Here is a 26,227-nt window from a genome sequence, read left to right as displayed (position 1 = left end):
CCAATGCACCTTACATTTTGGCGCACGCTGTTACATCAGACATAGAGCTGGCATAACTGCAGTAAAGGCAACTTTTTTAAGGAGCACACATAACTGGACCCTGCTCACATGTACATCCTCTTGCAATTGCACACCATAGCATTTGTGCACAAGCTTACAGAATGGCTATTAGGGCACTTGTGTGTAAGAGCCAACTTTTTCGGCATTTATACACAGAAGGTGCCTGTAAGTGCAGGCCCCTAGTTATAAAATTGACTTTCATGTTTGTACCTGAGGCAATGGAAGCTTAAATGACTTGCCCAAAGTCACGAGGAGCAGAAGCAGGATTTGAACCAGTCTTCCCTGGTTGTTAGGATGGTGCTCTAACCACTGGACTACTCCTTCACTCCATTTAAACTTATACCCAGATATTCAGCACCAGGCCATGCCTAGGGTTACCGCTGTCCAGGTTTCCCTGGACATGTCCTCTTTTTAGGCAACTGTCTAGGTGGTTTTCCAAAATTAGGGGGGCTTTGTGACCATTTTGACCTTTTAAATAACCCGTTGTACTCATTCCCAAGCAGCATAGCCACAGGCCCGACCACCCACTTTGGGCTCAGCTGATCCACCCAGCCTCCCCCTGAAGTCTGGCATGTCTTCCTCGCCTCACCTCTCACCTCCCGCCAGATGGGCACTTCCTCTCTAGTCCCTTCTTTCTCCTCCCCCTCCGGTCCTCTAATCCCCGGATATGTTGCTGGAAGTGTCAGTGATTGAGGCATCCACTGCTGACTGGTTCCTCAAGTTTTCTCTCTGCCGCATCCCACCTCCTGTGATGTGATTTCCTGTGCCCGCACAGGTGAGATGCTGTAGAGAGAAGACTTGAGGAGCCAGCAAGGAATGGGTGCAATTGCTGACATTGCCAGTAAGTAGTGAGAAAAAGCCTCCTGCTCTCCCCAAATGTGTGTGGGTGCAGGGGGTGGGGGTGGGTGACTATTCTGTGTGTCCTCTTTATAGTCTCCACAAATATAGTAACCCTAGTCATACTCAAACACCGGCACTGAATATCTAGGTATAAGGTATCTGCTGGAAGTTATGAGGGCACTGCCAATATTAAGCGCTGGTAGACAGATAACTATCCTGAAAAATTAGGACAGCAAAACAACTGCATGTCAAGTGGTGCCCAGATAACTTTTGGCTCCGCCCCTGGACCTCCCTGGACTATCCAGTCAGTAACTATTTTCAGTGGCTTTATCCATGTAATGCACACGAAAAATCAATGGCTGGTTCCAGCGAGCGGAACTTATTGGGGTCAATGTTAATGCAGTTTTTAGTACATTGGGACCTTGGGAAGTCAACTATTCAATTGGTGAATGAGATATTATTGAGATACTGTGTCATCAAAACATTGCATTGGCTGTTCTGTAACTGTCATTTCTATTTAAATATGAACACGAAAACAAAAACACTGAATATGATTATAAAGGTCTTATTTTATTTCACCTTATTTACCTTTAAGCCTGCCACATCCACTGCTCTCCTCAAGGGTTTTGCAGGGTTAGAATTACGTTTATGCCGACATGCTGAGCGTCTAGAAAGTGACGAACTGTTAGAATTAGCCATCTGGGCTAATGAGAGGTGGATCAACTTTTAGTCACCACAGGCCACACCATCCATTCTTCAGTAAGATGGCAGTTTCTGTCAGAAAATAAAAACAGATTGGTAAATCAATAGTCTTGTTTGTCTCTGACCTCACCAATGTTGCTGTTGTCCTTGATCTCAACATGAGATGTTAGTCCAAAATTTGCATTCTGAATCCAGACTTCATTGATTTCTTATTCTATTTTCATCAGGAATACCCTCCATGGACTTCAGAATCTTACAGGAGATTTTTAGTGGATTATATTGACAATTAGCTATAGTAGATATAAAATACAAAGCTACTTTTGTACCCACCGACCTGCTAGATAATTCTGAAAGAAACAAGAAAAATGCATGCATAGTTTTCCTTCTCAAAATTTCCTTACATGGACCCCTCATGATGTTAGCCCTCTTTTTTTCTGTAGGCAGAGAAAATTATTTTAAAAATGAGCACACATGCTGTTGGAAGAGGGGTGTCCCAGCTGTGCGGCGGCCATTGACAGATCATACCCTGGGACCCCTTAAAACACGTATTTTTCCCAGTTCTCTCCCCTCTTCATTCTCAGCACTCACTCTTAGACAAGAGAGCAGGTTCTCTCTGGGGTAAAAGGGATTTTCTTTCAAAAGACTCCGGTATAGAGTTTTCTTTCAAACAATGACTCTTAAGACAGATATGGGATGATTCAATTGTCCTTACTTATATCACGTACACAATATTACTGTTTTAAAGTAGTCTTCCTGTCTTGAGATTGTACAGCCTTGAACAAACAATATAATGTTCCACACTCTTTCATTAACTGTATCTATGATACTTTTCAATAATAAATAAGTCATTTGGGGCAACAGGTCTCCTGGGTTCTGGAGTGACCCAATGAACTTCGGAGTCAGACAGGCTCTCATTTCTGCTATCCCCTTCAACACAAACTCTTCCCAGTAGGAATAATCTTGTACCACCTCTGACTGTCCAGCTCCTGAGTGGGGCTTCTCTTCTTTGTCTCATCAACTGAGGGTCAAGCTAAGCTGTTGCTCTACTCCTCAGTTAAATAGCAAGTAGAGGGGTGGGTAAAACCTCTGTCCTGTTCACTTCACACTGGACACAATTCGTAAGTCAAAGGAGGCTTCACAAAAGGCACACAAGTAAGTAGGTCCAAAGAATGAGCCTTCAATTCACTCTGCTAGCGTTGCGCAGTGGTAGAATCGTAGCCAATAAAGCTAATCCGAGGTGTGATTATTGCTAATCAAAAATAAATCACTCTTCTTCTCTTAACATAACCACCACAAATTCTATAGGGGTCTCTGACTTTTATAAGGGCAGGCATTATCACGGTAGCCATCCCAGAAGTAGGTTGTTGTAACCAGACATAGCATAACATAACATAAATGCTAATACACTGCTAACACATTTCAGTTCTAAGCAGTTTACAAAAGAAATTAGTATAATCCAACAGGAGTTATATAAAAATTTACAAAATTAAAATAATCAACTTTCATTGGAAAGTAAGAATCTTCAATAAACAGCAGTTTTCACTTTACTCCCCTAAGTATAAGAAAGATAAAAGCAGGTTGAGATCTCTTTCTATAATACTGGTGCTTGAAAAGCCATTAATCACATGTATTTTCAATCTTTTCCTACCTTTTACTGATGGACAAGCAAATGGATTATTACTATGACTTCTTCGAGCTCTACAGTAGTTCATGAAATAAAAGTAATCATACTTATAGGGGTAAATTCTTTAAATGGCACCTAAAAAATCAGTGCCGAAAAAAACCTGCTCAAGTGGTATTCTATAAGCCACGCCTAAAGTTCAGTACGGTGTATAAAATACATGCTTAAATGGAGAGTAGCGCGTAAATTTAGGTGTGGCCATTTGCACCAATGAAAACGTGGTGCAAATGCCAACACCTAAATTTAAATGTGGAGCACCATTATTCTGTAATTATATGTGTAATTCGAAGTCACACCCCCGTTCAGCCCTGAAACACCCATGACCTTCCCATTTCTGTGCCCCCTTTTTGCAATGCATGTAAACCCCAATTCAATCTAATTAGTGCCAATAATTGCTTGTTAATAAGCCAATTAATGGAACCAATTGACTTGTTATTGAATTAAATTGTGCATGCAAATCGGGAACACACCTAAATTTGCGTGTGCGACTTTTACAGAATCGGGGGATAATGTGGACTTAATCTGTACTTTATATAAGAAAAATGAGCAATTGAATAAAATTCTTGCTTCTATTGGAAGCCAATGCAGCTTTTGATAACAACAACATGAAACACTCATTTTCCTAGAGAAAAGATTACTGTCGTGTTTTGTATTGTCTTCAATTTTTTACAATATATGTTTAGAATTGCCTGAATAACTGAGGGGTCCTTTTACTAAGCTGTGGTAAGAACTAATGGATGCTTACCACAGGCTAAAAAGCACTACCGTGGGGCACACTCAGGCATCCTGCAGTATTTTACACATCAGCGTGTGCTTCCCATGAACAAAAAAACAAAACAAAACAAAAAACACTTTATTTAGCATGCTGGGGGCATGTTTGGGCCAGAGAGTAGTCATGCCCAGCCAGTGGCGTACCTAGGGTAGTTGGTCATTTTTTAACACCTCCCTCCAAAATCCAGTACTAGGCATACCGAGAATACAAAACACTCAGGACCTATAGAGCAATTCTAGCATACCATAAGCAGTAATTTCTACAAGTCACACAAGGAAAAGGAAAGCATCTTAAAACACTACAGTGAGCACTAGAACATCAATTCACCCTATTGTAAAATGAAACCAGACAGAATAGTACAGATCGTTGATCCTGCACAGTCAATGTCAATTGAAAGCCATGTCTTTTTCACAAACACAGATACACCCTAATCCACTATAGAATAAGTAATCATAAACTTTCTATTTAGACAAAAATTAAACTCAACCCCCGATGCCAGACTCTGCATATAATGCAACACCACAGAAACAGAAAATGTCCCCTAGTACTGTGCAAAATATAAAGACAGCAGATGTAAATTTGAAAAAACTAACAAATACCAATCAACACTTTACAAATTAACAAATAGAAATAAAACAAATATAGAAAATAAAATAATACCATTTTATTGGACTAATACATTTAGCTTTCAGAGGCCAAAACCTCCTTCCTCAGGTCAATACAGTATAGTGTTGTTACAATATCCTATCCTGACCTGAGGAAGGGGGTTTCGTTTTCCGAAAGTCAAAATGTATTAAAATTAGTCCAATAAAAGATTACCTTATTTACATGTTCTATTTATAAACATTTATTATATATTTTATTTACAGTTTGTTGTCTCTGGTTTCTGCTTTCCTCATCTTCTTTTCACTGTCTTCCTTCCATCCAGCATCTGTCTTCGCTCTCTCTCTGCCTCCCCAGGTTCTCAGCTCACTGCACTAACCACTAGGCTACTCCTCCACTGCATCCAAGATTCTGAGTGTAATACTTATTAGTATAGTTGGAATCATCTCTTTTAAAGTGGAATAAATGAGAATCAAGACAACACTGTTATGTATAAAGCCATAGCTTTGAAATCCATGGTTCTCCAATTCAGATCCAAGCGAGTGCAAAAATATATTAAATAGTATTGGGGATGAATGGAATCCCACAAGGATTTTGTCAACTATCAGAGAAGCAATTATCCATTTTTACTTTATAAGATCTAGTGGAAACGAAACCCAAAACCAATTCAAAGCTCTATTGGTTGTTCCTATATTTTCTAGCATTTACAGAAAAATGTCATGATCCACCAGATCAAATGCACTTGAAAGCGCCTCAAACTGGAGTTATTGCCTTCACTTAATATTAATTTAGCTCTATCTAGTAAAGACCGAGTTACTGTTTCCATACTGAAAGTTGGTCTGAAGCCTGACTGAGATGAGTGCAGTATGTTATGAAGATCCAAATGTTTCAAGAGTTGTAAGTTAACCAGACACTCCATCAACTTTATAAACAGTACTGATGCCCCTGGCCTATAATTTGATGTCAGAAAACTAGATTCTTTAGAATTCTTCATTACAGGAGTAATAATAATTTCACCTAAATCCTTAGGGAAAATTCCAAGTCAAGGTAATGATGTTAGCCAGCCTAAAAGCTGAATTCTAAAAGTAATTAGAGATAGTTTTATAACATAAGTTGGGCAAATATCCAGTGGACAATATGAATTACAGTATTTCTGAAGTAGTGAATTAAATTCCTGTTAGGTAGGGAGCGAAAAATGTGGCTGTGAAAGTGACTGCAGCATTGCAAGATAGCCTCCTGGAGGATCATTTCCAAAGCTGCTGCAGAGATTCATTACTCCTAAACACTTTTATTGTCACATAGCAGAATATTGCTTTCATATCCATCCTCCTTGGCTTTTGTCACCTTCATTGGTTGATGATTGGGCTCCTGACGAAAGCAACCACGCTGAAATATGGCCCACGTTGTGCCTGTACCTTTCAACCATTGTACATCATAAGGTGTTTAACAATAAAACTTTTTATCTTGGAAGATCTCGGATCATTTCCACTGTGTTTTCTGCCACCTTAAAACTAACCAATTTATTGAGGCATGAGTTTTCTAGGACCAGAGTCCGCTTTGCCAAATGCAACTGGATTCAGCTGTATGAAGTGGAAATTCATCAACCTACTACTACTACTTATCATTTCTATAGCGCTACTAGACGTATGCAGTGCTGTACACTTGAACCTCAAGAAGAAACTTGCTCAGATACAGACATCTCCTTCCTATCTAAATGTAAACAATATATCATTCCTAAAAAGGTTTTCTAAAAAGGTTTTTCAAACATCCTCTAAAATTCCAAGACAGATTGTGTTACACTGTCTCCAGGAAACTACTTAAATCACCTAATTAACATCTTATACAGCAGACAGAATAAGATCAACAAAGAACTCTCAGACTCCAAACAAAGAGCCAATCCACTCATCCCCGAACAAAAGACACTCCATCTACCTCCAACATTTCACTGTTCTAAAGAAGAAGAAAGAAGCAAAACTATCTAGCCTGCTACTTGCCATACTAGGGCAAATACCCTTAATTACACCAACATTACCAATCTGTCCAACCACACACTCAAGTTAGTCAGAAATAGATGCAAGTGACAAAGTAAGTAATCCCAAGGATAGTTGCCTCCCAGCTCTAGCTGGTCCCATCCCAAAACTCTAGGGTGGTATAACTACCTCACCAGTGCTATCTCCAATTAGGTAACTAGGATCATCCCATACAGAAAACCATGCTAAGTAAGGAACCACAGACCCTGGGAGTTGCATATGCAGTGCAACTCTTGTGAGACTAATTAGAAACATCATAGGTGTTTATGTTCTTGTTATAAAACATCCCAAAATAGATGTCTACTTTGACTTCCTACCTAGGTGATCTGCTATAAAATTACTCTCTGTAGGCAATTCTATAAAGAACTGCCTAACTGTAGATGGCAAGAAGGCACCTAAATTAGGGAACTTAATCATTTATGTGTGTAAGTCACCATTCTCTTGTGTAAATGACATCATATAGAATACTGATTAGTGGAAAAGTAGGTGCCACGATATGATTGTTGTGTACTTTGTCAGTGTGCATGGGCAGAGTTTGGGTGGTACATGGCACAGTGCATATATAAATTATTAAAAATACTATGTTGGTAAGGTATTAGCATAGCACATAACTAGGCCTCAAATGTAAGCCCGTTTTTAGCAAAAATATTTTTACAAATATTTTGTAAAGAAAAGTAGGTTTCTGCTTAAAATAGGTACCATAAGCAGCCCCTTGTTATAGAATTACTGTCTATGAGGGTATAAGAAGTCTTTTACCATGTAAGTACCTACTTATGCATGTAAATGATTAGAATGCTGCCATTTATGTGCCTTTCTGTCACCTAAAACTAGGTGGTTTCTTATATATTACCTCTCTGCTACCACTTACACGTGTCAAGTAGTGGAGTTTGCAACACTGCACATTTGAGGGGAGCCAATTAAGAAGATATCAGCACAATTTCCCTTTCAGTCACTTCTCTAAACTAGAGAATGACACCAGAATGAAGTTTGTTGCCATTCCCGCCCCGTCCCCGTTACTTCTGTCTCTATCCCCACCCTATCCCCCAAGGTTCTGACTCTGTCCCCATCTCTGTGGGCTCTGTCTCCATCCCTGACCTGTCCCCGCAGGTCCTGTCTCTGTCCCCGCCCCATCCTCACAGATTCTGTCCTCCTCCCTGCCCCATTCCTGTGATCTCTGTCCTCATCAGCAGAAGCCTTAAACATTTACAATTTTATATTTAAATCTTTTTATTAAAGTATAAAAAGAACAATATGCTGTGCAACTGTTGTTTATAAATCACAAATAGAAAATAATAAACAATGAGCAACTATAACCCCCCTCCACCCTCTATCCTTCCAACCCCAACAATAGCTGACTTCTACGACCCCATGTCTAGGGGTACAAAATACAACCTGTTTTGTATGCCCTAGCAGGGGAGAAATACACCCCATGAAGCACTGTTATGATTTTTTAATCTGTGGATGAATGTCATCAACAATCTTGGGATTCACTCTAGCTCTCCTGTTTTCCACAATCCTTCCTGTAATAGATGTCTTCTTAGAAGATGTGCTGGTAGCAGGAATGTACAGTTTCCCCCATACAAAATTATGCCAGATGTGGCCAGCATGTTTGCTTGTTTTTCCCAAAAAAATCAAAATGTCATTGTCTGCATCACTGAAACATAAATAACGATCCAGTTTATTAACAAGCTTCAAAGGAGAAAATGACATGGGGACAAAGTCTGTCCACATGCCCATGGGATCTGTCCCCATCCTCGCCCCGTTCCCATGGGATCTGTACCCATCTCCTCAGGCTCTGTCCCCGCCTCGTCCCTGCAGGGTCTGTCCCAGTCCCTGCAGTTACCATGGGTCCCTGTCCCCATGTCATTCTCTACTCTGAACTCCAGATTCCAGCAAGCAGTTGTCCAGGGCATTTGCATAATTCTGAGTAGGTGTAAATGTCAACCGGCAATTTTTTTTTTATATGCATGTGGATTACAAGAATATTTTCAATATCCACCAAGAACATTTACCCTTTAAATCTGTGCATGCCATGGCATAAACATGTGAGTGGCACCTTTTCTAAAATCACCACTTATATGATTATACCAGTTTAAACATATAAATCAGCATGTCACGTGTATAAAAATGGTGCATATCCTTTCTTAATTTACCCCTTAACCTAATTTGATCTGAGCTTCAGTTTCTATACCACCTTCCTTGTCCATTAAACAATCATTCAATGCGGTTTATACTAAAAGAACTCTTTACTTCAATTCATATTCCATGATTAGCCTCACACTTCATGTGACCTTCTAACTAACCTCACACTTCAAGTCAAAAAGAAATATAGAATGCCTCAGGAGTTCCTCGTTTTGCAAACCCAAGCTTCTGTGCTAACGTCAACAAATTGGGTGATTGGGGAAGTATGTTTTCTGAAAAATGTTAAAAAAAAATAACCCAACAAGAGTGATTAACATGAATGCATTCCAGAGGTTTTAAAAGGCTAGAAGTACACTCTTTACTGAGAACAGAACTGTATTAATAATAGAAAGCATGCCGTCATGTACATTTTGCTATCCTGATTTGGTTCTGAAATTCCTGTACTCCAAGAACACAGCCAGCCTCTAGTTTAGGCTTTGCTTGAGCTTTCTGGGAGCACATCCAAATGAAAAAAAAAGTATTAGGTAGATATTTAATTGTAATCCACCATTATATGGGGTTACCGAGTGGTGATAGCTTTTCCCTAGGTCACTGGGGGGAGGGGGAGCGTGAGTTGTCCCTGGGTGGGAGAAAGCCCAGACCAAAGGGGAGTGGCGTTAATATAAATTGCAGAAAGAAAGTGGATTTATGAGTTGATTGATAAGGGAGGTGGCGCTGAAGGTGATAAAAGCCGCTGTTTGGGGGGCAGAAGTGGTCTTTGATTACCTGTACCCCTGCTGGGACCCTTGAAGGAGAGGGGGACCCCAAAGTGGCTAAATATACTCAGGCTGATTTGAGGAGTAGTTGCTGCCCACTAAATGGCAACTTGGAGAGTGTCTGAGCTGAGAGTAGGTAAGGGGAACCCAGCCCAAAGCAGGAACCTGAGCAAGGGAAGACTGTTCAAGGCCAGGGAGCAGCTCCAGAAGTGCATCACTGGAAGGAGGTCTGTGCCTGAGGGAAGCAGATTGGAATCAGAGTTGTTGATAACAGTCTTAGATTATTACTAGCCCCTGGAATGGCTAAAGGACAGATCTTGTAAATGTGTAAATACTAAGGAAACCTACCAAAAAATCCAGTTGGAGAAAAAAAAAGTATGGTTTGGAGATTGTGTTATACAATCCCAAATGGACTAGAGAACTTCTGTTGTACATACGCAGTTACACTGAAACTGTTTGGCTGACATTTGCAGAAAATTCAGTAATATTGAGTTTGCATTACATGAAACTTTTGGAGTGCAGTGTGGTTTTTCTCTGAAGCAGGAGCTGGGATACTTGCTCCCGGGACTGGTAAGACATCTGCTAGAAGCCCTCACTTATTTATCCCTTTACCCCAGATCTCCAGTCCAGACCTTTGACCCACTCCCAAGCTCGAACTGGATGGATTGTACTGCATGGAAACTTTAGAGAGAGCGGAATGTGGTATCAATGGGATGGAGAGGAAGTGATTTATCCCTGTGACAGGGGTTGGGAGTGTGAAAGTGCCCAGACTGACTACAAGGAAAGATGCAATACAGTAGTGGCCATGATACACTGGAATATCTACTGAAAGTATTATTTGCCCATAGCTACAAATTGGTAGAACCACAAAATTGAAACTGTGGTAGAAAATAAACCAAACTTCCCTGGAACTAGGATACAGACTGATAAAACAAACGTCAAACAATATGCCAGATATCACCATACTTTGGAAGAAGCAGGTGTGGGTCATAGATGTGGCAAATACCAGGAGACATGCATGTTAAAGTCAAAACAGTTTGCGAAGATTATGAAACATCAGGACTTGAAGACTGATGTTGAGTGACTCTGGTGAAAACCTGCAGCTGTGGTTTGTCGTAATTGGCCCCCCTGGTGAAATATGATAAGAACTGCACTATTTGGAAGTGCCCACTTCCTGCACCGATATCTCTGAATACAGGGGCAGCGGAATGCTTTTTTATTTGGAGGTGCCCTGGCTCCACCACTCAACCCTTCCTTACCATCCTAGTCACCTCCTTTGGCAGATATATCTGTCCTTCTACTACTACTACTTAACATTTCTAGAGCGCTACTAGGGTTACGCAGCGCTGTACAATTTAACAAAGAGAGAGACAGTCCCTGCTCAAAGAGCTTACAATCTAATAGTCAAGTGAACGGTATGCGCATTCTTCTCCATTTTATTTGTGGCCTAAGGACAGTGATAGATTTTCTTCATTTCTTGTTTGTGACGTTTCACTTTAATGATATTGTAACTGAAGTTCAAGTTGCTTTAACAAGTGCATTGCTTGTGATTGAATTCTTAAAATTAAAAATTAATAAAAAAAGAAATTTAAGAGGATATAAGAACTGGAAAAAGTCGAATTAAAGCATTTTGATAAATCCACCCCCTACGTAATAGTGGATGTCGCTACAGTATATAATAAGTCTGTAATTCCTTTATTTAAACCAGCAGATCAGTATAATATCCAAAAAGCTTTATTGAAATATGAAACAATTGCCCGACACAGGCCGTGTTTCGCCCAACAATAGGGCTGTGTCGGGCAATTGTTTCATATACGATATCTTCAATAAAGCTTTTTGGATATTATACTGATCTGCTGGTTTGTTTTCCACGTTGGATTTTGCAGATCGTCTGCCTTGTTGTTTTCTGATTCCTTTATTTAAAGACACAACATGCAGAAACATCATGCTAGTTTGGCACCGACTCAACGAACTTAGCAAGGTTTTACAAAAAGAAAATGAGCCTGAAGTGCAACACTGAGAGTGTAATGAGAGAAAAATATAGATATGCTGTTATTACCTGTATATACAGCTCAAAATGGAATAGTTATACATCTGAACAACTGGAACACATCTCCTATTGCTTATTCCTGGATTCTCTCTGCAACCGTTTTCTTCTGTATTCTTAAAATGCTCCCTTTTTAAAAAAAAAGTTTAATGAAGACCGAGGTCAATTTCACAATACCCTGCTCTTTGTCAAGTGTCTTAGAAAGCAAATGATGCATTTTCTATTTTCTGACCTAGGAAAGGAACTGAAGTGTGGCTACAGTGAGCTCTGCTGACTAAGGGGAAGGGACTAATTCACTGGCTTCTTCCCTCAGGCACCTATTAGGAAGAGAGCATGGGTGAACTGAGCCTTAAATCAGCATTTCAGTGCAGTGTATTCCCAATGTTATTTTTCCTCATTTGGGGTCACTATTACTAAGTACTAATCAGTTTCTCCCTCATTCTGTAATTTTGTGTGGAAATTTATGCATCTTGGACACAGATGTGTATATGTAGGTTATAGAACGGTACAGTAATAACCAATAATGGGCAATTATTGCAGTTGATTGGAAATGGCCCTAATTTGCAGTAACTTGCTTAACTGCACTGAGGTCGTATTCTATAATGTTAGACCCTAAATTCTATAGCCTGTACCTGTAAGAGGGGTATGGGTGAGACAGGGGTGTGCCAAGCAGTTATGGACTAAGGGGCTGATATTTAGACCGCGGGAGGCAGCCCAGCTAACTGCTGCTTTTGACAATGAGCCCAGTTATTCAATGCCAGGCCATTTCTGGTGACTGGAATTGAATATCCGGTTTATTTTTGGCTGGTTTTAGAACCGGTCAAGGCAATATTTAGCTATGGCTGGTTAAGTTTATAATGGACAAAGACAGGCCTGCTATTTGGGTGGCTCAATTTGGCTGCAACACTTAGCTGGCAATGCGCTGAATATTCACAGATAGCTGGTTATATTGCGCAATATAACCGGTTAGCCAGCATGCACAGACTGGGAATATGCAGTGGGAGATAAACAGCTATCTCTTGCTGAATATTTGCAGATAGACGGTTAAGTGCTATTTAACAGGCCAAGAGACATTTCTGGCTGGTTAAATAGTGCTGAATATTGGGGGTAGAATATTGTCAGTTACGCTTATAACTGTCACCTTTAGGCATGAGCCATAGAGCTAGCGTAAGTGCTCATGCATAACACTACACACAAAACTGCAGACTTGCACTAGTATTCTATAATGACACTTAAGTGCTTAGCTGCCATTATAGAATTTAGGTGCCTAACTTTAGTTGACCTGTAAAGAATTACCTGCAACCTGCATAACTTCATAATTGTGCACATCTATAATCCTCAGAGCGGTTCTAACCCCTGCCCCAAGAGACTTGCTACTAGAAATTTGCTACAAACAGGGATGGGATTGGTACCCAGCGAATGTAACTTTCTGAAACCCCTGAGAATAGAGCTGTAAAAACTTATTTGTTTAATTAATGTTTTTTTTCTGATGAGTTGTATACTGAATCTGTGGGTAACTTCCACTTTTCCTTAGTTTTATATTAACTATGCTATGATTTTATATTTTATGTCTAATCCTATCTATGTAACTTTGCAACCATTCTAAGCATTATCAGGAGGACATACTGGAACAAATAAATAAAATAAATAACATATACAAGGCTGTGAAGACTCATACAATGCACTGTGTGACTGTGAGGAGGTTCTACAATTAATTAGAATTCCAATTGCTGGGCCCTAGTTACTAAGGTGTGCTAGTGTTTTTAGTGTGTGCTAAAAATTAGCACGCACTAACTGTATAGATGCCCATAGGAATATTATGGGCATCTACATGGTCATAGGCGCCGACTCCGTGGGTGCTGTGGGTGCTCGAGCAACCCCAATATTTTCAAACCTGCCCTCCTTGCTTTCCTGCCGCTCAGCCAGCGCTTAAAACTAATTTTACCTGACTGAAGGGCAGTGAAAGAAGCACAGTACAGCCGGCTCCGTCTTCACCTTTCTCCTTCCCTCTCAGCTGTGGTCCCGCATAAACAGGAAATGAGGGCGGGACCACAGCTGAGAGGGAAGGAGAAAGGTGAAGACGGAGCCGGCTGTACTCTGCTTCTTTCACTGCCCTTCAGTCAGGTAAAATTAGTTTTAAGAGGTAGGGCAGGGAAGAGGAGAGAAATCGCTGAACAAGGATGCAGTGCAGGGGGCAGGGGAGAGAGGAGAGTTGCTGAACATGGATACAAGGGAGGGCAGGGGAGAGAGGAGAGTTGCTGAACATGGATACAGGGGAAAACAGGGGGCAGAGGAGCGAGGAGAGTATCTGAACATGGATACAGGGGAGAGCAGGGGAGAGAGGAGAGTTGCTGAACATGAATACAGGGGAGGGCAGGGGACAGGGGAGAGAGGAGAGTTGCTGAACATGGATACAGGTGAGGGCAGGGGAGAGAGGAGAGTTGCTGAACATGGATACAGGGGAGGGCAGGGGGCAGGGGAGAGAGGAGAGTTGCTGAACATGAATACAGGGGAGGGCAGGGGAGAGAAGAGAGTTGCTGAACATGGATGCAGGGGAGAGAGGAGAGTTGCTGGAAATGGATGCAGGGGAGAGAGGAGAGTTGCTGGACATGGATGCAGGAGAGGACAGGGGAGAGAGGAGAATTGCTGAACATGGATGGATAGGAGGGCAGGGGAGAGCTGAGAGTTGCTGTACATGGATGCAGGGGAGGGCAGGAGAAATGCTGGACATGATGGAGGGGAGGGAAGACAGGAGGAGATGCACATGGATGGAGGGGAGAGAGGAAAAATGCTGGACATGGATGGAGGGGAGGGAAGAGAGGAAGTGAGATGAACATGGATGGAGGGGCGGAAAGAGGAAAAATGGTGGACATGGATGGAGGAGAGGGAAGAGAGAGGAAGGAGTTGCATATGGATGGAGGGGAGTGAAGAAAGAGGAAGGAGATGTATACTGACAGAGATGAGGGAAAGGGAAAGGAGGAGAAAAACTACACATGGATAGAGAAAATAGATGCTGGATGGAAAGAGGGAAGAGAGGGGGCAGATGCTGGAAGGAAAAGGGGGAGAGAGGGGGGCAGATACTGGATGGAAAGGGGGAAGAGAGGGGGCTGATGCTGGAAGGAAAAGGGGGAGAGAGGGGGTAGATGCTGGATGGAAAGGGGGGAAAGTTAAAGATTGAGGAAAGAAGAAACAAGAGACTGGGACCAACACAATTAGAAACAGTAAACGGCCAGACCACAACAGTAGGAAAAAAATGAATTTTATTTTTAGTTTAGGATAAAGTAGTGTGGTAGCTGTGTAACAGAAAGAGGAAGTAATGTTTACTGGACTAATTTTAATACATTTTTGACTAATGTTTAGAGACCAAACCCTCCTTTCTTGTGTCAGAACAGAATACCATAACAGCAGTATACTGTCCTGACCTGAGGAAAGAGGTTTTGGCCTTTGAAAGCTAATTGAAAAATGTATTTAGTCCACGAAAATTATATCATATTTTCCATTTTTTGTTTTATTTGTATTTGTTAACATATAGTATGGTGATTGAAATATGTCAGGTTTTGAAATTTGCACAATACAGGGGGATTGAGGGGTGGGACTGTTCAGGGAAGAAGTCCTGGTGTAGGTTGCAGGCAGACTATGAGTGGTGCTGCCACTGCCCAGGTGAAGACTGCAGTAGATATAATTTTAAGGTATTGGGGGGGGGGGGGGGGGGCGCACTGCCTGTAAAAAAAAAAAATTTCAGCACTCCCAATCATTTTGAAAAGTTGGCTCCTATGTACATGGTTAGCACACACTAATGCTTAGTGCGCTCTGAAAATGCTAGAGTGCCACTAGCATGGCTTAGTAAACAAGGCCCTCAGTCTTTTGCTGAATTTTGAACTACTTTACTCCACAGGAGAGACTTTGAGGCTCATTTTCAAAGCATTTAGCCTCCCAAAGTTCCATAGAAACCTATGGAACTTAGCCTCCCAAAGTGCTTTGAAAATATGCCTCTTTATGTATCGTGTGCTGACTGGGAATGTGATCTGTAACATTCCACAGCTATCATTGCTACTACATATCATTTCTATAGGGTGACTAGATGAAAACAGAACTGAACAGATAGTACCCCAAGGCTGCCTCTTGAGTTCGCGGCAGCCATTTTCTAATGACAGCCGCTAAGGGCAAGAGCGAATGGGCTTCCCCCATTTCCCAGGGATGTCAGCTAGGTCCAGGGGGACCTATCCTGATTGGTAGGTGGGGGCCCTAAGGACCTCACTGTGGGGGGATTGGAGGGAAATTTAAAATTCTTTTCATGCTGACCCCAGCCAATATTCAGTGCTGGGGCCCGCATAGCTACCTGGGTGAATTCAGGACAGCCTTTGAGCTGTCCTAATTTCAATATCTTAGCTATGCAGTTCCTGGCACTGAATATTGCCAGCACTCACATAATTGCTGGCTGTAATGGCCCCGAGTCGTGTCCCAACTTACCCGCAGGCCTCGGCAGGGGTCAGGGTCAGGATCCATGGTCTCTATGAGGAGTTCTGTGTCCAGATGTTTGGCGCAGCGGGCTGCCAGTGCCGCAGCTTCTCCAGGCTCTTCAGGGTGTCTCTGCCTTAGGCACACGCGCGCTCCACGGCCCATGTTTTAAAGGGACAGTGGTGGGGAACCTACAGAAGTGTCCAGGATTGACACCATGGCCCTAGACCTATTTAAGGTAGCCCTGGACTCTGCTGCAGCCCTGCCTTCACAACAGGTCTCCATCTTGAGACTTGCCCAGTCTCCAGAGCTCGCCTTGCCTCACCTGCCCTTTCTCCAGTTCCAGCCTTGCCATGCCTCTGGATCCTGCCTTGCCTGCCCCATCTCCTGCTTTAGCCTTGCCAGCTTGCTTTGCCTCCAGCTCCTGCCATGCCTGCTCTATCTACTACTACTACTACTACTATTTAACATTTCTAAAGCGCTACTAGAGTTGCGCAGCGCTGTACAATTTAACATGGACAGTCCCTGCTCAAAGAGCTTACAATCTAATGGACAAATGTACAGTCAGTCAAGTGGGGGCAGTCTAGATTTCCTGAAAGGTATAAAGGTTAGGTGCCGAAAGCAACATTGAAGAGGTGGGCTTTGAACAAGGATTTGAAGATGGGTAGGGAGGGGGCTTGGCGTAAGGGCTCAGGAAGTTTATTCCAGGCATAGGGTGAGGCGAGGCAGAATGGGCGGAGCCTGGAGTTGGCGGTGGTAGAGAAGGGTACTGAGAGGAGGGATTTGTCCTGTGAGCAGAGGTTTCGGGCGGGAACGTAAGGGGAGATGAGGGTAGAGAGGTAATGAGGGGCTGCAGACTGAGTGCATTTGTAGGTGAGAAGGAGAAGCTTGAACTGTATGCGGTATCTGATCGGAAGCCAGTGAAGTGACCTGAGGAGAGGGGTGATATGAGTATATCGGTTCAGGCGGAATATAAGATGTGCAGCAGAGTTCTGAACGGATTGAAGGGGGGATAGATGGTTAAGTGGGAGGCCAGTGAGGAGTAGGTTGCAGTAGTCAAGGCGAGAGGTAATGAGAGCGTGGATGAGAGTTTGGGTGGTGTGCTCAGAGAGGAGAGGGCGAATTTTGCTGAAGTTAAAGAGGAAGAAGCGACAGGTCTTGGCTGTCTGCTGGATATGCGCAGAGGAGAGGGAGGAGTCAAAGATGACTCTGAGGTTGCGGGCGGATGAGACGGGAAGGATGAGGGTGTTATCAACTGAGATCGAGAGCGGAGGAAGAGGAGAAGAGGGTTTTGGTGGAAAGACGACAAGCTCGGTCTTGGCCATGTTCAGTTTCAGGTGGCAGTTGGACATCCATGCAGCAATGTTGGATAAGCAGGCCGATACCTTGGCCTGGGTCTCCACGGTGATGTCTGGTGTGGAGAGATACAGCTGGGTGTCATCAGCATAAAGATGATACTGGAAACCATGAGATGAGATCAGTGAGCCCAGGGAAGAGGTGTAGATTGAAAAAAGAAGGGGTCCAAGGAAAGATCCCTGGGGAACTCCAACAGAGAGCGGGATGGGGGGTGGAGGAAGATCCATGAGAGTGTACTCTGAAGGTGCGATGGGAGAGATAGGAGGAGAACCAGGAGAGGACAGAGCCCTGGAACCCAAATGAGGACAATGTGGCAAGAAGTAAATCATGATTGACAGTGTCAAAAGCGGCGGATAGATCGAGGAGGATGAGGATGGAGTAGTGGCCTCTGGATTTGGCAAGGAACAGGTCATTACAGACTTTAGAGATTGCTGTTTCTGTCGAGTGTAGAGGGCAAAAACCGGATTGAAGCGGATCGAGGATGGCCTGAGAGGAGAGAAAATCAAGGAAGCGGCTGTGAATGGCGCGCTCAAGTATTTTGGAGAGGAAGGGTAGGAGGGAGATGGGGCGGTAGTTGGAGGGACAGGTAGGGTCAAGTGATGGTTCCATCCTTTCCAGCCTCACCTGCCTTGTCTCAAGCCAGCTCTATCTGTCTTGTTACCAACTCCAGCCTGATCTTCAGTTCCTGCCAAGCCTATGTCTAGCCTGAGTGATTTGCCTGCCATCAGTCGAGGCCCGGCTAACCCTCAGGTTGACCATGCAATGCCAACCCAGCTGCAGCCCAAGGGCTCACCTTCTGAGTTGCAACACTATCTCCTGTACCCACCCTGACCTGCCTACTTTTAATGTGGGTGGTCAGAGCTGATATTCAGTGGCACTGCCTGCTTTAGTGCACTGACTGTCAGGGGTTAGTTGACCAAAGGCAGTTTAAGTGGGCAGGAGCCTCTCCTACCTTGTTAAGTCATTTTCAATATCAGGCTCTAGACTCCTAGATTATCAGGATAACTTATCTGGAGACAGCTTTTTTTCTGTTCTAAGTTATCTAGATATTATCTAGATAGTGATGCTGAAAACCACCACTACCAGGATAGTTTTGACCTTTGACATGACGCTACCCCAATAATGCCTCAATAGTTTGTAAAGATATTAAGCAGTACCACTGACATGATCATACAACACCAGTTCTGGCTGAAATACACCGTTCCACTTTTGAAGGCTCTTGGTGTCTTCTGTTTGCCTTGTGTGGGTTGTGCTTTGACCCTCTTTGTGTCGCTGTGCTGAATTACACTGGTTGCCAGTGTCAGCAAGAATAATCTTTAAGCTTTTGTGTGTGGCATTTAAAGCTTTTCATATGGGTGCTCCAGGGTATCTTTCTGCTGTGGTCAAAAGGAATGTTCCCACAAGACAACTGCGCTCTTCTTCGCGTACCTTGTTGGAACTTCCTCCAGGATCTCTGGTTAAATTATCTTCCACTATGAATCGGGCCTGTTGTTATTCTAGCCCTAATTTGTGGAATTCCTTGCCAAAGGAAATTAGAAGCATTGATAGTTATCTGATGTTTCACAAGGCCTTAAAAACTTGGCTTTATGTAAGTTCCTTCTGGAAACTGTAAAGAGTGGTATTCTACGTTTTTTGTAAATTCTCTTGGGAAATTGTATCTGTGCCTGCCTTTTAACCTGTAATGTGCCCATCAACAATCAGTAGTTGATTTTGTAAATTGTCTAGGGAAATTGCATAAGTGAGACTTTCTCTTTGGAAAACTGTAGAGAGTGATATTTTGTGTTTTATGTAGATTTCTGTACTTTGTTTTGTCATAATTATATTGTAAACCGATTTGATGTCTTTTGTGTAAATGTGGTATATCAAGCTAATAAATCATATCAAATCTTTCTCAGAGCCATTTACCTGGGTAACAGGTACTTTGCAATTCTGAGTCAAAAACCATTTGTTTGGGACTAATGATGGAAATGGAGAGCATTTGAGAGACAGCACATCATTTAGCTGTGAAAGAAGCTGTATTTGTGATGGTCCCCTACTTACTATCTATATATTTCAGGCATTTAAGTATATAAATGATTTCATAGTTCCTGGTGCTTTGGGGTCTATTGTGTTTGGTATAGCTCCCAATCTGAAGCAACATTTACACAGGGACTTGAGAAGAAACAATATCCCCAGATCTACCCAATGTGTTTCAAAGTCCAAAAAGTGTTACTTTTTTCCTGAGTAGCTCAGGGGAAAAACAAAATCAAGAAGCAAAGCTTATAGACCAGATTGAAAACCCCTTTAAACTTGCAAAAATGTTAAAGTCCAGTTTCTGTCAAATTCTAGAGCATATGAAGTGATCAAAGTGGTCTTAAACAGAGCATTCATCTGCAAGGCTTCCAAGAAGACTGTAAGATCAAGACTCTCAGTAGAAATACCTTGGGCAGTCACTACTTATTTTAAAATGTACTAAAGTATTACATAGTAACATAGTAGATGACGGCAGAAAAAGACCTGCACGGTCCATCCAGTCTGCCCAACAAGATAAACTCATATGTACTACTTTTTGTGTATACCCTACTTTGATTTGTACCTGTCTTCTTCAGGGCACAGACCGTATAAGTCTGCCCAGCACTATCCCCACCTCCCAACACTGGCTCTGGCACAGACCGTATAAGTCTGCTCAGCACTATCCCCACCTCCCAACCATCAGCCCCGCCTCCCACCACCGGCTCTACCACCCAATCTCGGCTAAGCTCCTGAGGATCCATTCCTTCTAAAACAGGATTCCTTTATGTTTATCCTACGCATGTTTGAATTCCGTTACCGTTTTCATTTCCACCACCTCCCGCGGGAGGGCATTCCAAGCATCCACTACTCTCTCCGTGAAAAAATACTTCCTGACATTTTTCTTGAGTCTGCCCCCCTTCAATCTCATTTCATGTCCTCTCGTTCTACCGCCTTTGCATCTCCGGAAAAGGTTCGTTTGCGGATTAATACATTTAGGAACTTGCAAAATGTCCATACAATACTGCTTAACTCCCTTCCCCTCCCCCCCCCCCCCCCCCACCCAAGAAACAGATGTATTTGAAGATGTCTTTTAACCACAGGTTGAAGCATATATTATAGGTATCCAGTACTTCAATTTTCCGTGGCATGGACATCATCACTAATCAGTGCAGCACAACAAGACTACCTAGACAAACTGTTGCTCAAGAGCTGCCTATTTATAAATTTATAATTGTGCCCCCTTCAAAAAAAAAGTTCTCTGATCTTCTGCTGTACTAGAAAAGACTTCTTGCATAAGGTAAGCCTTCTTCTCTGGAACTCTATTAACCAATTGCTGTTGTCCATTGGCTATTGTTAGATTAATTCTGCGCATAGAATATTAACAATTACTACATACGTCATTAAAAAACAAAGAAATGAATGCTTATTGTGCAGGCCTCCTTTCACTGTTTGGCAAATGCATTTCAGACTCTGCTGGGCCAACTTAAAAACTGCAAAATAAACTGAATTCTACTTTTAAATCCTTTTGAAATGAACGTTAACACTGCACCAGGTTTTTAAAACTCTAAATAGAAAATAAAAGATGTGTCCTCTACATCTGCAGATATAGCCCTTGTTTCTGCTGTAGCTTGTCTCTCGGGGAAAAGCAAGTCCTGACATCTCAAAGAGAAGTATGCATGTTTTTTGTTTTTTTTTTTGGAGCAAGTTAATCAAATCCTGTTAATGCCTGTTTTCTGTGCAATCTGTTGCAAATTCTTTGGTGACTGGTCATTATCCTTTTAATATTTTAACAAGACAGAAGATGTTGCTCTATCCTGCTCTCTCCTCCTTGATCTTTGTAGTACATTACTTTACTTTCAGAAGAAAAACTGAATCTAAATACTACAGAATACAAAACACATAGATCATCACAAAAGAAGTCTACTTTGAAAAAGAATAAAAGGACACTAATGTTAGGCATTTTGCTACACTCGGCAGATAAAAGAAAGACAATAATAAACTAGTACACTTTATATTATTTTGTACACCCAGGCTATTATCTTCAAATAAAGCTGGCGGGAGATAACTAGGAAATTCATAGTGAAAAGTGATGCATCTGCCATAAGTGTAGCCATGAGGAAAATCCGCAGAGGCGGAAGACTGTAGCTCACTACGTATAGAAGTGCTCACAAGAAGAGTAGTGTAGCCATCAGGGCTCTTCCAACAAGAGAACGACGAAGGAAAGAAAATACTTTATTCTTGAGAATACTCGAGACAGCACCGTGTTTCGGCAAAGTGCCTGCCTCAGGGGGTTTAATATGGTTTGTCAATCTCTTTGAACTAATATGGATAAGCCACACGCTGTCTCTGTTTTTGAACATCAATACAAATAAGATTTTATGAATAACTAGTAAAAAAAGGCCCGTTTCTGGAGCCAATGAAACGGGCGCTAGCAAGGCTTTCCTGTGCCCCCCCCCCATCCATCGTCGATGTGGGTGAATTGCTTCGCCTCCGCCCTCAACGTCATAACGCTTGACGCAAGGGCGGGGCCCAGAGACTGTGATTTTCGAGGCTTCAGAGCTTCGAACATACGAACCTTGGCTTCAGATGTCAGCAGCCAATAGAACGTTGAGGGTGAGTTTTATATATATAGATAACTGGGTCCAAAACAGCAGAACTAAGCAAATATGAAATTTTGACTGTAGCCATAAATGTTCCATATTTGTATAAGCTGATTCAAAGCTGGATTGTCTCTGAGTTGTCTTAACCTTGCCATTCCTGTCTAGATTGAATTTGGAATTAACCTGAAATGGTTTGCCAATCCCTTCGAAAAAAAAAAATTAAGGCACACCATGCTGGTAAAAAAAAAGCACTGTGACATTTATTATAAGTCCTATTATTCCTACCTCTGTATTATAGAACAGGAACAGATCTACTTACTTCACTTGCTATACAATTTCAAAATAGTATGACTCAAGAAAGCAAGACATCGCTCTCTGTATTGCTTACACTTATTTATTTATTTTATTTATTTGTTTGGATTTAACACACATCATTTTCAGTAGTAGTTCAAAGTGAGTTACATTCAGGTAAAGTACATATTTCCCTATCCCTAGAAAGCTTACAATCGAAGGGCTCATAAGAACATAAGAGTCATACTGGGTCAGACCAATGGTTCATCTAGCTTAGTATCCAGATTCCAACAGTGGCTAAGTCAGGTCATAAGCACCCGGCAGAAACCCAAATAGTAGCAACTACTACTACTACTATTTAGCATTTCTATAGCGCTACAAGGCATACGCAGCGCTGCACAAACATAGAAGAAAGACAGTCCCTGCTCAAAGAGCTTACAATCTAATAGACAAAAAAATAAATAAAGTAAGCAAATCAAATCAATTAATGTGAACGGGAAAGAAGAGAGGAGGGTAGGTGGAGGCGAGTGGTTACAAGTGGTTACGAGTCAAAAGCAATATTAAAGAGGTGGGCTTTCAGTCTAGATTTAAAGGTGGCCAAGGATGGGGCAAGACGTAGGGGCTCAGGAAGTTTATTCCAGGCTTAGGGTGCAGCGAGACAGAAGGCGCGAAGTCTGGAGTTGGCAGTAGTGGAGAAGGGAACAGATAAGAAGGATTTATCCATGGAGCGGAGTGCACGGGAAGGGGTGTAGGGAAGGACGAGTGTAGAGAGATACTGGGGAGCAGCAGAGTGAGTACATTTATAGGTTAGTAGAAGAAGTTTGAACAGGATGCGAAAACGGATAGGGAGCCAGTGAAGGGTCTTGAGGAGAGGGGTAGTATGAGTAAAGCGACCCTGGTGGAAGATGAGACGGGCAGCAGAGTTTTGAACCGACTGGAGAGGGGAGAGGTGACTAAGTGGGAGGCCAGCAAAAAGCAGATTGCAGTAGTCTAAACAAGAGGTGACAAGGGTGTGGATGAGGGTTTTGGTAGAGTGCTCGGAAAGAAAGGGGCAGATTTTACGGATGTTGTAAAGAAAGAAACGACAGGTCTTGGCAATCTGCTGGATATGAGCAGAGAAGGAGAGAGAAGAGTCAAAGATGACCCCAAGGTTTCGAGCTGAGGAGACAGGGAGAATGAGAGAGCCATCAACAGAAATAGAAAATGGGGGGAGCGGGGAGGTGGGTTTGGGGGGGAAAATGAGAAGCTCGGTTTTGGTCACATTTAATTTCAGGTGGCGTAGAGACATCCAGATAGCAATGTCAGACAAGCACGCTGAAACTTTGGTTTGGATGCAAGGTGAGATATCAGGGGTAGAAAGGTAGATTTGGGAGCCATGCTATCAATCCCAGTGCAAGCAGTGACTTCCTCATGTCTGTCTCAATAGCAGATTATGGATTTTTTTCCTCCAGGAACTAGTACAAACCTTTTTAAAGCCCAGATACACTAACTACATTCTCTGGCAAAGAGTTCCAGAGCTACTATAACAATCTTATTTATTGGGTCTTTGTTCTGGACAATTAAGGAAATAATCACCTAGGAGGTCTTTTACTAAAGCGTGCTGGCGTTTTCAACACGCGCTAAAAATAGGCACATGCTAAATGCTAAAGACGCCCATGTATTCCTATGGGCGTCTTTAGCATTTAGTGTGTGCCTATTTTTAATATGCGCTAAAAACGCCAGCACACCCAAGTAAAAGACCCTCCCAAAGGTTGTCCTTACATAAGTACATAAGCACCGCCATACTGGGAAAAAACCAAGGGTCCATCAAGCCCACCATCCTGTCTCCGATAGAAGCCAATCCAGGCTTCAAGAACCCGGCAACCCCCCCCCCCCCCCCCCCCCCTCCAAAAAAAAATATATATTGTTTCGTTTTTTGGTTTTTTTTTAATAATGTTCAATGGACTTTTCCCTCAGGAATCTGTCCAAACCCCCTTTAAATTCCGTAAGGCCAGCTGCTGTCACTACATTCTCCGGCAACGAGTTCCAGAGTCTAACTACACGCTGAGTAAAGAAAACCTCTCTCCTATTTGTTTTAAATCTACCATAATCTAGCTTCATCTTGTGTCCCCTGGTTTTGTTGTTGTTTGAAAGTGTAAACAAACGCTTCACATCTGTCTGCTCTACTCCGCTCATTATCTTGTAGACTTCTATCACTTACTTTCACACAGTATTCATTTACTCTAGAAATAAGAGAGCACCCCCCACACACAGATGCAAACTACAGTAAGCATTTCCTCCTAACTCTATAAACTTGCATACCCAATATTACGCTTTCCCCTAGATTCTAGAAGTGGTGATTCCCATGCAGCAAATGTGACGAAGCCCATTGGAACTGAATGGGCTTCATCACACCTGCCATGCCAGAATTGCTAGCATGGCTTTGTAAAAGGAGCCCTAAGTTTGTACCTGAGGCAATGGAGGGTTAATAAAGAGGAATCACATGAAAATGATGAATCAGCATTGTTCATCTTCTGCTTGAAAATAGGCTGGGAATTTCTGTATGTGAAAAACCTGTGACAAAGAGGAATTACACACTGAGAACCGATCTACTAATAAAAAGCAAAGTAACCCTTTCAGACCTATAATGTTACACAGTATATTGTCAAGGAGGGGAGTGGGAATAAAAACCAGGGTTTCCAGAAATAGGACCACAAAAGATCTTGGGTGAAACAGTATTTATTGAAAATCAAAGTGACTCAACACAACGTTGTGTTTCGGTCAAAGGGCCTTTGTCAAGAGTCTAAATAAATATAAAAACAACTAGCTTGTGAACATACAGAAATATAAAATGATATATTGACAAAATATATGTATTGTGTGATAGGTGGAAACACAATATGCAACATAAATCTGAGTTCAAACCAGCTCTGAAAGTGTTCAAGAGAAAAAGGTGCAAGAGGAGTCTGTGGTACACCAGCTAAGTCAAGACCCCAGGAGTCCTGGAGGTTAGCAAGCAACCAGTTGCTACACCTAATTTTTGCTAGGTCCAAAAGAAAAGCAGAAACAAAGGTTAAAATAAGTCCTTACCTGACAGATGTACCATCTGCTTGCAGCAAAAATCCCTTTAACCAAACATAAGAGTTTGGGGGAGGAGTAGCTGGGAACCAACCATGAGAGAGAGGCTCAGCAGGCAGCCTGGGAAGGAAGCTGCATCTACTGGGAGATGTAGTGCAGAAGCCTGTTTCTTCCCAGGTGGGAAAGGTGCTAAGCTCATCATTATAATAGTTCCAGGAAAGGGGTGTGGCTGGAAACATTCTAGCAGGGCTAACAGCCATTATAAGAAGGCACTGCCAAGGGGAGAGATGATGGATTGAAAATCCCTGGGTTATTGATAGGTCCAAAAGGAATAAAAGCCAAACTCAGTAGATTAGCAAAAGGTCTGGAAAAAAAAGCCTAGAAAGGCTGTACTTGGTAGCCTAAGAGGGATTTGTAACTGGCCTGGATTGCAAAGAGTGTGTAAAACTGCCCTGTTGTGAATAGGATGTGTAACTGCCCTGGAATAAAAGAAAATGGGGTTTGGAATTGCCCTGGGCAGTAACAAGGAGTAAAGGTGTATCTGACTTTCTATTATATAATTGTGCTGGAAAGACATTATGTTACTCTCTGGAAGGTGAACAGAGCAGCCTTGTTTAAGTGAATGAAAGTCGTTATGCCCAGAATAAATGGTATTTTGTTTATTCCAACCTTGTGAAGGCTTGGTTATTTGCTAGGCAATTGCGTAGGCCAGGTGGATGGCTGATACCTGAGAGATTAAAGTAGTGGGCAGGGTAGTGTTCAGCCATAGTGAAAAGAGAGTCCCTCAGTGCCAGCCCTTTCTACTATAGAAAGGTAGACTCCACTCAAGCAGTCCTTGGCT

The 26,227-nt window shown here is 42.3% G+C and overlaps 1 protein-coding gene and 1 non-coding gene across 6 annotated transcripts in view; one reads left to right on the top strand and one right to left on the bottom strand.

Moving 5' to 3' along the window:
- Positions 1 to 26,227, bottom strand: part of ALS2CL (ALS2 C-terminal like) — a 178,492-nt gene that overhangs the window by 125,786 nt on the left and 26,479 nt on the right. For 3 of the 5 annotated variants that reach the window (XM_030197218.1, XM_030197245.1, XM_030197252.1), the window contains exon 2: positions 1,489 to 1,674. In XM_030197218.1, the coding sequence (XP_030053078.1) occupies positions 1,489 to 1,599 (111 nt within the window). In that variant the 5' untranslated portion in view covers positions 1,600 to 1,674. Of the gene's footprint in view, positions 1 to 1,488; positions 1,675 to 3,250; positions 3,289 to 11,644; positions 11,707 to 18,464; positions 18,476 to 26,227 lie in introns of those variants that run through there. The other 2 variants (XM_030197226.1, XM_030197235.1) reach the window with 2 other exon arrangements.
- On the top strand, positions 2,795 to 2,928 carry LOC115460825. The gene has a single exon (XR_003940601.1). It is a non-coding gene; the product is annotated as a U4 spliceosomal RNA (small nuclear RNA).

Source organism: Microcaecilia unicolor, chromosome 1, assembly GCF_901765095.1.
Source record: "Microcaecilia unicolor chromosome 1, aMicUni1.1, whole genome shotgun sequence".
In the NCBI taxonomy this organism is placed as follows: Eukaryota; Metazoa; Chordata; class Amphibia; order Gymnophiona; family Siphonopidae; genus Microcaecilia; species Microcaecilia unicolor.
Note: the sequence above shows the minus strand (reverse complement) of the source record. Positions and strands in the feature narration are given on the sequence as shown.